The 11,658-nt window shown below is 34.5% G+C and overlaps 1 protein-coding gene across 1 annotated transcript in view; it reads left to right on the top strand.

Annotated features, from left to right (window-relative positions):
- glra1 (glycine receptor, alpha 1) overlaps positions 1–11,658 on the top strand; it is a 60,958-nt gene that overhangs the window by 15,646 nt on the left and 33,654 nt on the right. Inside the window, exon 2 of the mRNA XM_016553646.1 lies at positions 576–700. Coding sequence (XP_016409132.1) covers positions 576–700 — 125 coding nt within the window. The remainder of the gene's footprint in view (positions 1–575; positions 701–11,658) is intronic.

The following is an 11,658-nucleotide window of genomic DNA, read 5'->3' as shown; positions in this document are numbered from 1 at the left end:
ATTTTTTAAAAATTACTACGTGTACTGCATTGAGCTAACTGAGACTTGTTATAGCACTTGCATATCATTGCTCTTTTGTTGATTTTGATTGTTTCCATTGTCCTCATTTGTAAGTCGCTTTGGACAAAAGCATCAGCTAAATGACTAAATGTAAATGTAAACGTTTTGTTTTCTAAATAAAAAATCCCAAAATGTACACAACTTTAAAAAATCATACTATGTAAATAAATTGTCACAGAATAAGAATATGTCAATAATTTAATTTTGACAAAAATGTCAGACAGAACCTTATAATTCCAAGGTGACAATGTGTCTTTAGCTGTTTCTTGAAGATGGCTAAAGGCTCGGCTGCTTGGATTGAGTTGGGCAGGTCATTCCACCAGCAGGGAACAGTTAAGGTATGATGATGAGCATATAATGTAACGTCAGCTTGAAATGAAAAAGTGACTTGAGTCAGAGATATCCGTTTGCCTCAGGGCAGAGAATGTAATAATTAAAAAAAAAAAAAATCTCATAATGCATAACGCTTGTCCTCTTCTGTTCTTTAACGCACCTGTCTTTGTCCCAATCCACAGCTTGGCAGCGTCCCAACAAGCAGCAGCTCGGAAAGCTGCCACCCCAATGCCTCCGTCAGAATTCCTGGACAAGCTTATGGGAAAAGTGTCCGGTTATGATGCAAGAATCAGACCTAATTTCAAAGGTAGGTGCATCCACCAAGACACTGCTGGATGTCACAGGAATGTAACCAAGCACTAAAAGCAATTTCAGTGCAAAAATATATACGATAAGTACATATAGATGATTGATTATTTGTCAATAAATAGAAACAAGTGATATATTGTTATAATAATCCATCTTGTTTCCACTAACATTTTAAAATTCTTTTTTCAAATAACATGCGATTCAAAGCTGCTCCCAAAATGTAATTATTCACCCCAAATGTTATAGTTATCAAAGAACAGCAGCCTGCTGGATACATCAGTGCATAACACACAATAATATAGTTTTCCTGATTTACTAAGGATAAATTGTACAGTCGTTATATTAACCTGCTCCCAAGCTGGCTACATTCCTGTTTAAGGGCCATGATCTTGAATCATTATCCTGAGTGAATGTCTATGGTGGTACTCGTTATCCTATATATTATAGTGTGTGACGTGTGCTGGCAGTGTTAGAAATAGCCACTGCAAGATACATGTCAGAGGTTTCCTTATATTCAACATTATATTAATGTCAATCATTGCAAATTATAGTCTGCCTATTCCTTAGCTATTCTTGAAAATACACTTTTTTTTTTTTCAAAGGCATATTAGTAAAAAATTAGTTTTAAATGCAACATTTGCTTTTAATGCAAATAGCAATTACAATGTAACTAGACAATAATACTAAAATAAACAATTTATTTTAAAAACACTATTTTGGACATTGTGTACATATAAATGCCTCACAAGATTAAATGGTAGTTTTTTTTTTTTCCTCTGTCTTTTTTTCAGCGTTGTGTAAAAAAAATTGTATATGTTCACTGCTAATGTATTATGCTTGTGTATATTACCCCCCAAAAAAAAAAAAAAAAAGTTTGAATCTGTATTGTTTATTAGAGCCGAATGTATTAGATGTTTGATATTTTGCATGTAAGTTGACCAGTAACACTTTATAATAAATTTAGCAAGCAACATAATATTATATTGTATAGTGCTTAACAAATCATTATTGTGCATTGAAATATGAACTACTGATTTGTTAAGCTTTATATAAAGGTTGAATTATCGATTCGTGAAAATTATTATAAAGTGTTCCCTTTGACCAAGATATGTTTAATGTAATGCAGACACTTATACTACCGTAAGTAAAAAATCAGAAAATGTGTACAGTTTATATGTGTACAGTCTCACTCTTCCTTTGAAACTATAGGTAGGTAAAAGCATTACTGAATGATAGAAATATTACAGTAATGTATCCTGAGACTTTGTCCAGACTGTTAAATCTGCTTGAGCGCTTAAATGGCCCCTGTCTGATTTTGAGGCCTTGCATCTTAACCTTGCTCGTGGCAACGGATTTATTTCTTTTATTTATTTACTTATTTCTGTTGACAGTCAGTGCTGTGATATGGTGAATGAATTCTGACATCTTAAATTTAGCTGTTTGCTGAGTTTTGCTGCAACCTTGTTTATGGTGAATGGCGTCATATTGCGGAGTTGGCTGATTGTTTTCTCACTTAAATTTACCCTGAAGTAGCAGATGTTTCAACGTCGCAAACTCCGCATTGCCTTTATGCTTTCGATGTGTAATTTAATCCTTAGTTGCCAGAAATCAAAATCATTAATTCTTATATTAACATATATATAAAAAACAAAACGAATCAATAGCCGCTATCTGAATAAACACTGGCCCTCTTTCGTGAACTCATTATGTAATTCATTCAGTTAATTTCATGAGGGCACATGGGCCCTGTGGTCACATGACCAGACCAGACATTATGAAATACAAAGGTTCGTTACGGCTGTCAGGTCAAGCGTGTAACTGCACTCTGAGCCGGAAGCTCACGCGTCCTCGGCCAGCTTTCTCTGCTCCGCTATAGACAGCAACAGAAATAGAATAGAGTGCAAGTGTTAGAGGGTCGAATTTGTATAATAAATAAAAGAAAACAAGTAGATTGAATAGAAATAGAATCAAGTGCCTGTGTTAGAGGGTCAATTTTTTTTTTAATAAAAAGAAAAGTAGATAGAATAGAAATAGAGTGCAAGTGTTAGAGGGTCAAATTTGTATAATAAATAAAAGAAAACAAGCAGATTGAATAGAAATAGAATAGAGTGCAAGTGTTAGAGGGTCAAGCTTTTTTATATACAATAAATAAAAGAAAACAAGTAGATTGAATAGAAATAGAATCAAGTGCCTGTGTTAGAGGGTCAAGTTTTTTAATAAAAAGAAAAGTAGATAGAATAGAAATAGAGTGCAAGTGTTAGAGGGTCAATTTTTTATAAATAAAAAGAAAAGTAGATGGAATAGAAATAGAATAGAGAGTGCAAGTGTTAGAGGGTCAAGCTTTTTTATATACAATAAATAAAAGAAAACAAGTAGATATAATTGAAATAGAATAGAGTGCCGGTGTTAGAGGGTCAAGTTTTTTTTTTAATAAAAAGAAAAGTACATAGAATAGAAATAGAATAGACTGCAAGTGTTAGAGGGTCAATATTTAATAAAAAGAAAAGTAGATAGAATAGAAATAGAATAGAGTGCAAGTTGTAGATGGTCAATTTTTAATAAATAAAAAGAAAAGTAGATAGAATAGAAATAGAATAGAGAGTGCACGTGTTAGAGGGTCAAGCTTTTTTATATACAATAAATAAAAGAAAACAAGTAGATATAATAGAAATAGAATAGAGTGCCGGTGTTAGAGGGTCAAGTTTTTTAATAAAAAGAAAAGTAGATAGAATAGAAATAGAATAGAGTGCAAGTGTTAGAGGGTCAATCTTTAATAAAAAGAAAAGTAGATAGAACAGAAATAGAATAATGTGCAAGTGGTAGATGGTCAATTTTTAATAAATAATAAGACAGCATCCCTAAAAATCATGCAGCAAGCGGCCTGACAGCATCTCTCCATAAGTTCCGGAGGAAAAAGCCGAAAGAGAACATTTAAAGGGTCCTACACTCCTGCATAAACAGCATGTGATGTGAGAAGACATTTTTTACAGCTCATGGTGAGGAGGGGTTCACCTCCTCTGATTTCTCGGCCTCTCCTGCAAATGTGGTCATACAGTGAAAAAAGGGAGTGAAAAAGATAAGAATTGCCTGAAGCAACGAATGTGCTGGCATGAGAAGAATTTACACTGATCGTGACTGGGGCTTACTGTGGGAAATCCTTCCAACTGATTTAGTTGGGAACATTTGAAATGGAAAGGCATATTTGGGGCACCCCATGCAGTAAGAACCGGGACAGATATATTTTCAGATCTTTCACGTGTATCTTACAACTAACAATGAACAATACAGGATTTATTAATCCAGGTTTATGTTGATTTCTGTATACACGTTTAAGAAGTTGTATAAATGAACATGATTATGAATAAATATGAATTAACAATGATTGTTAGTACAGTATATTTATACATACAAAACATGTAAAAGTTGTTTTTTTATGTTTTTGAAAGAATTATCTTATGCTCACCAAGGCTGCCTCAAAAATACAGTAAAAACTGTAATATTGTGAAATATTATTATAATTACAAAGTTTTCTATTTAAATATATTGTAAAATGTAATTTATTCCATGCAAAGCTGAATTTTCAGCATCATTACTCCAGTCTTCAGTGTCACACGATCCTTCAGAAATCATTCTGATATGCTGATTTGCAGCTCAAGAAACATTTCTGATTATCAATGTCGAAAACAATTGTGCTTCTTAATACTGGATGGAAATTGTCAGGAGAAATATTTATTTTGTAACATGGATTTACTGTCACTTTTTCTAAATGTAATATTGCCCTTGCTAAATAGAAGTATTAATTTTATTATAACTACTAATTAAAAAGTAAATAAATACAATTTGCATAATAATAATAAATCTTATTGAAACCAAACTTTTAAATGGTAGTGCATATTTCAGTTATTATATTTTTTTTAAAGTTTGCTATTGTTATTTCATGATACCTGATGCATTAACTAATGTTAACCAATTTAACCTTGCTGATAAGTATTACCATACTTTCTCCTATACCAGTTTCATATGCATTTCCCCCTAAAATATCCATATTGTATGCATATAAAATGCATCCTCCTCCGTTTCCGAGAGGGTAGCACTGCAGCTTCGTCTGCCGCCTCCGGGGGCACCGCCGCCTCGGGGGAACTGTGAGCGGCCACCGCCGCCTCGGGGAACCGTGAGCGGGCACCGCTGACCTGGGGGAAACGTGAGTGGACGCCGCCGCTTCTTACTGCACGCTGCGTATCAGCCCGGGATGCTCCGGGAACGGGCGTGAGGCACTGGGTGCGGCAGACGAGGCCTCTGACGCCCTGTGGATTGCCGCTTCGAGGGAACTGTGAGCGGGCACTGCCGCCTCGGGGAAACTGTGAGCGGGCACCGCCGCCTCGGGGAAACCGTGAGCGGGCACCGCCACCCCCGGGGGCACTGCAGCTTCATCGGCTGCCGCTGGAAGCGCTGAAGCCTCCTTGGCCACCTTCGGGGGCGCTGCAGCCTTGTCGGCCATCTCGTTGACGGAGGGAGCTTAAGGTATCCAGCTGGAGCATGCGCTGGTAGAGGGGGCTGGAGAGAGTGAAGACCGGTAGCTTGTGTGAGCCCATTCTCCGCTGAGTCCTCATCTAAGCTATCGTATGGTTTCAGAAGTAACACAGAATAATTCGCACAATCGGGAAAAAAATAAAATAAAATAAATAAATCTCGGATTTGGATCGGCTCTCTCTGACCGATACCCGATCCGAGAAAAATGGCACTATCGGAGCCGATACCCGATATGAATATCGGATCGGCGCATCCCTAGTGTAAAGTAGAATAAGTGAGCCCATGCTGCTTATGTTTTTTTTTTCTGTTGTTGGTTCCGCAAAGAGAAAAATAAAAGCTAAACATCTTGCTGTTAGAATATCATGTTATTAATCCTGATCTTTTTTTCATTAGACCCACAAGGCTCCAAATCTGATGGTACTCACAAGAAAGGTACTTTCTTTTTATTTATCCGGGATTATACAAGCATATTGATTCATGCAATCCGGGCGATTTCTCATCTGAGAAACGGCTAAATGATATGAGTTAAAGATGTCTGTGTGTTTTGTTAATAACTGAGAGTAACCTAACTAATGCAAATGACATCAGTCATGCATCTGTTCTTTTTATAAATGGCATGCTAACTGATAACGGCAAATATTTATATGGGCATAGTGGTTTTAGTTTACTTTGTGGTATAATTGGATATCATTGCTTGACCTTTATTTACCGGTGGGAGGATCAGTGTAATTGGGCTTCAGGCGGGACAATTGCAAAATAGCATGCATTTAATTATTAATTAGCTTCTTTTTGCTTTCGCTGTGGAAATGAGTATTTATTTAATTCCGGATGTAGCCTCCAGTTGTTGGTTTAGCTTTGGAGCTTGTTGACTGCCACTATTTAGTGCCAGTGTATCCCTTTGTGTAGCCGGGCATGCTTTTTATCTGTGCACCATTGATTTTTCCTCTGATCTTGGCATAAATTATAATTAAATTGAGAGAGCAAATGAATTTCTACACCTGACTGAACAAAAAAACTGTTGACACGTCTAATCTTATAAAATTTTGTTGCTTTAGATAACAAGCCATGCTTTCAGATATTGCATTTAAATAATATCATATTTGATTCTGATGTGCAGTCGTTCCCTTACTGCATGTAATGTTGTTTATGTGAGTATTGAGACTGCAGAGATGCAGTTTTAGTCCTATGGGCCGCACGCTGCTGCTGGATTCTTATCACAGCCCTGTTATTTATCTTTATTAAAGGCATTATATACACGGACCACTCCCTTTATGTGAAGTCTTCTGGATGTTTGTCACGGCTCCTGTGTTCTCATGAATGATCTTAGGAGGAGTATCCACAAATCATATTATTACAGTAGTATATTGCATTTATTACACAATGGTTAAGCATCGTTCATCCCAGCTGAGATTACTTCTAGCTATTGGTGTGCTGTAAAATGTCTGCAGTGTGTTTAATGTGTATTGTATGCATATATTAACAGTGCATTAAGAGCCATGTTCATAATGTTAGTTATTATTAGTCATGTTCTTTTGTGTATACCTTAAACATAATTCGGCATGACCATGTAAAGGTTGCTGCTTGAAGCATCCGGTTGTAAACGTCTTTGAATATGATTTTTAATTTGTTGGGATGCAATGGTTCTGTTTGGGTTTGTTTTTATTGCACACATTTTATTTCGAAGTCATTTACACAGCCAATATATAGCTCAATGTGAAGTCACAAGGAAATATGACTTTGCAACATTTAGTTTCCATACAGTTTTTACTTTGCTCAGTTTTTGTTCCCATAATAACCATGCATGACTCTGTTAGAGAAGCTATTTTTAGCTAATAACTTATTATTAAAAAATAGTATAGTAAAATAGATTGAACTTTATTTGAAAGCGAAAGATATTTCTAGCAGCGCATGTCTGATTATTACCTCTGTTCATAAAAATATACCTTAAACATAATTCGGCATGACCATGTAAAGGTTGCTGCTTGAAGCATCCGGTTGTAAACGTCTTTGAATATGATTTTTAATTTGTTGGGATGCAATGGTTCTGTTTGGGTTTGTTTTTATTGCACACATTTTATTTCGAAGTCATTTACACAGCCAATATATAGCTCAATGTGAAGTCACAAGGAAATATGACTTTGCAACATTTAGTTTCCATACAGTTTTTACTTTGCTCAGTTTTTTTTTCCCATAATAACCATGTATGACTCTGTTAGAGAAGCTATTTTTAGCTAATAACTTATTATTAAAAAATAGTATAGTAAAATAGATTGAACTTTATTTGAAAGCGAAAGATATTTCTAGCAGCGCATGTCTGATTATTACCTCTGTTTGTTCATAAAAACAGACATATGTAGCATTTTGTCAGCTACACAGTTTGAAGAAGTGCTTGTTAATGGAAAATGACACCGTTTTAAAAATGAAATGTTAAATATTGAAAAATGTGCTTAAGTTAGTATTGTCGCTACTTCTGGCTAGTTATTCTCAACACTGGTAGGACTGTAGTGGGAGTACTAAATGATGATTTAGTTATGAATCTACACAGACAGATTACTAAATATCTGAATATCTAAAATATTTAAATAACCCCAACAGCATTTCAATATAATGACCAATGAAATCTGAATTGGATGGTGAAGAAGTTCAGTGCCATCGCTAGCCCAGCCGAGATTTTGGGCAATTTAATAGAAACTCGTCGCATTAATCTAATTTTCTTCTTATCTCTAATCTTCTTATTTCATACGCATAGCTGCTCTGCATAATGAAACAATTGGCACAGTCTCTCATATCGTTAAAACCATCAGTTAACCTCAGTGTGAATCAATTTTGCTGCCATATTGACCATTTTATCTCGTGATTTCTGCGGCCGCAGCTACCAGGTAATCCAGTGTAATCAAACTGTAGTCAACTCATTCTCCATTCTGGACTCGGAGCCTCAGCCCTCCTATTGATTTATGTCTCTCTCCAGCCTCCCTCCTCCAAGGCTGTCATGTTTCCCCTATCAGTGATGCTAGCCTCAGGGGCAGGAAGAGATCCTGGTAATTTAGCAGTGTGTCATTACCTATAGGCATGTGACAATGCTAACTCAGACACTCTCTCTGAAACTAGCTGTCACTGCACGGGCATCTCTTCCCGTCTGAGCCGCCGCTGTCCAACTCTTATGAATTTTAATACAATCCCCTTAATGGTTAGGGTCGCCTCTAGCTGAACCGAACCTGGAGTGATGGATGGCTGTGACTCCTGCTCAATCTGGATTTGGTTTTGTTGGAATGGGTTGTTTTAAGTAGAAAACACGGAATATATGGAATATAGAATGATGTTTCAGGCTGGGATCCATATAGCTGCTCTGTATATTCATTTACCAGGCTATTAATTGGTGTTTTGTTCATTTAATGTTTTGTCGCAGTGCTTTGCTATCACATTTCAGGGCCTGTTGGGCTAAATTGCTTTTTTTTTCCCAATGCATGGAATATTTTGTTTGGTTTTGAATATAGTAATCTAGTAGAGTATTTTTTACTACTCTATATTATATTGTTTTTGTTTTTTGTATTGTTATTGTAGAATTCTAAAATAGTATTTTCTTTTTTGTTCTATTTTATACTATATTCTCTTTTAGTAGTAGTCTAGTATAGCATTCTGTTTTTTGTATGTGAACTATTCTATACCATATTCTGTTTTTATTCTTCTTTTTTTACTATTCTGTACTATAATTCTGCTTTTAATGGTAGTGTATTATAGTGTTCTGTTTTTCTGTAATATTCTGTACTATATTATGTTTTTGTAGTATTATTCTATATTATGTTCTGTTTTTTGTAGTATTCTAAAGTAGCATTTTGTTTTTGTAATATTCTACACCATATTGTTGTTTAATTGTAGTCTAGTATAGTATTCTTTTTTTTGCTATTCTATATTATATTCTCTTTTTTGTAGTATTAGGGCTGGGCGATATAGCTAAAAAATATATCAACGATATATGTTTCATATCGTTCGGTATCGATAATTATTGACATTTTTTATAACCTTTTTTAAAACAGAGCAATAGAATTTTTTATTTTTTATTTAACCACTGTATTTTTAATTTGCCCACTTCATTAAGACAAACAACAAATATATATAGGCATATATATTATTTTTTAACAGTCAAACACAAAATAAAATTTTAACAAATATCTCCTTTCTTATGTTTTATATGCAGATTAAATAAGTCTTAAGGAAACTTTTGACTTGTTTCCCAAGGGCACAATGAGCAAAATAATGCAGCGCATTAAACTTTCAATTCAAATAACTGTCTATAAAAACTTGCATAACGTCTAAATTAACATATATAAAACAAATATAATTTTGTAAACTGCATAAACAATTATGAACAAAACAGCATCATGTGTTTATGCATTGCTTAGCCTAATACAAAGAGCCAAATCGCCGATCACACAGATTGCATTTAAAAACAAATGAGACGCAGTGAAATGAAATAAACCTTCACAAATTCTCATTGCGTTTTCTAAACGTTAAAACGGTTTTAACTTTGCATGACTTTCTTTGCATCTCTTGCATGAGACGCGAGTGCAGCAGTCATATTTGTCCATCTAAAAATGTGCTGAATATGCATTCTGTGTGAATGGCTTGGTTTCAGTTTTAACCTAATCAAGATCTTCTACGCATTGAGCTACTATATTTCTCTAATATTTGGAACGAATAACACAGCAGCGGCGCATCTCGTGGACTAGACTAACAAAACATTCAAATGCAACGTCACTAATCTCATCATCACCGCATCTTGCGCTCCACTGATGACGCTCCCTGACGCACTCCTAACATTCGTTTGTACTATTTTTGCATTCAAATGCAAATGTTTATTTTAAATTCGACTAATATTAATGTTTTTATTCACAATCTCCTCATCACAGGCAGACACAGCACTCAATTCAGCATGTGTTCGTGTTGGTGTGAGCTGTCTGCATCACTCATAGTATGTGCCTATATCGTGCGCTATATCGAACATTTTTTTAATATCGTTATCGATGAAGGTGTACCGTCGATAAATATCGATACCGTTTTATTGCCCAGGCCTATGTAGTAATCTAAAATAGTATTTTGTTTTTTGTATTATTTTATACCATATTGTTGTTTTTGTTTAATAATTATAGTGTAATGTAGTATTTAGTTTTTGTGTATTATTCTATAACCATATTCTTTTTTTATTCTTTTTTCATTTACTATTCTGTGCTACATTCTATTTTTATGTTGTGTTTTTACTATTCTGTATATTATTCTATTGTATATTATTGTGTATTATTCTGTTGTTCTATTGTACAATTATTTTTGTAGTATTTTGATTTTTTTACTATTCTGTGCTCCATTTTTGAATTTTTTTTTTTACTATTCTATAGAGTTTTTTTCAGTAGTAGTAGTCTAGTATATTATTCTCTTTTTTTGGTACTATCAAATTCATTATTTTGTAGTGTTCTGTTTTGTACGATTTTGCTCTATATTCTGTTTTTTTGAAGTTGTACTGTTTTACACTATTTTCTGTAGTATTGTAGTTTTTAGTAGTGTTATAATATTGTTCTATATTATATTGTTTTTGTTTTGTAGTATTCTAGTATAGTATTGTATTTTTGGTGTTTATTTCTATTCCTTAATTGTAGTACACAGTACTATATTCTTTATTTTTGTAGTAAACTTTACTGTATTCTGTTTTTGTAGTATTCTATTAATTCTGTCAATTTTGTTGTTATATATATATATATATATTAGGGTTGTCAATCGATTAAAAGTTTTTATCTGATTAATCACATCCTTTTTCTGTGATCAATCGCGATTAATCGCACACTTCATGAAATTAAGCATAGACCACTGATCTTGTTTCAAATGTTTATTTTGTCATCATTTGCTATATCCAGCAAAGTAAACCAAAAGATTGAAGGGTGATTCTCAAAAATCTATATTTTCTGCAAGCTTTTTTCAAGATAAATTTAGATGTCTTTCCAAAAAAGGACACTTAGAAACTCCAAAAGGACACCAAAGAACCAAATGATATAAGGAGCCCATATAAGCATATATGAAAGAAAAAAAAATCTGAATTTTATAGTACAGTGCAACAGCAAAGAGCTTTTTTTACATTTTAGAGAAGCCGTTGCGATACCGAACAGGACCCTGTGCATAAATACAATGTGCGATCAGTGCATCAAGAGCACTCATACACGCATTATTATAATGGACTCACGCGTGCTTACTGTACTTTACGACTCCTGTACGCCATCGCAATCATCTTTACCTTGATTGCAATCTTCATCCATCAAAACTTTACTAGCGAGACACTGGTTATCCAGTCGAGAAAACGTAATTTGCGTCTCATTTGGCCATACAGCGGTGGAATGTGTTGACAATCCGTTCAGTCTGTACTTCACACAGCGCGTGTGACGT

The sequence above is a fragment of the Sinocyclocheilus rhinocerous genome, unplaced genomic scaffold (assembly GCF_001515625.1).
Source record: "Sinocyclocheilus rhinocerous isolate Xijiao unplaced genomic scaffold, SAMN03320098_v1.1 scaffold44, whole genome shotgun sequence".
In the NCBI taxonomy this organism is placed as follows: Eukaryota; Metazoa; Chordata; class Actinopteri; order Cypriniformes; family Cyprinidae; genus Sinocyclocheilus; species Sinocyclocheilus rhinocerous.
This window is presented reverse-complemented; position numbering and strand designations above follow the sequence as displayed.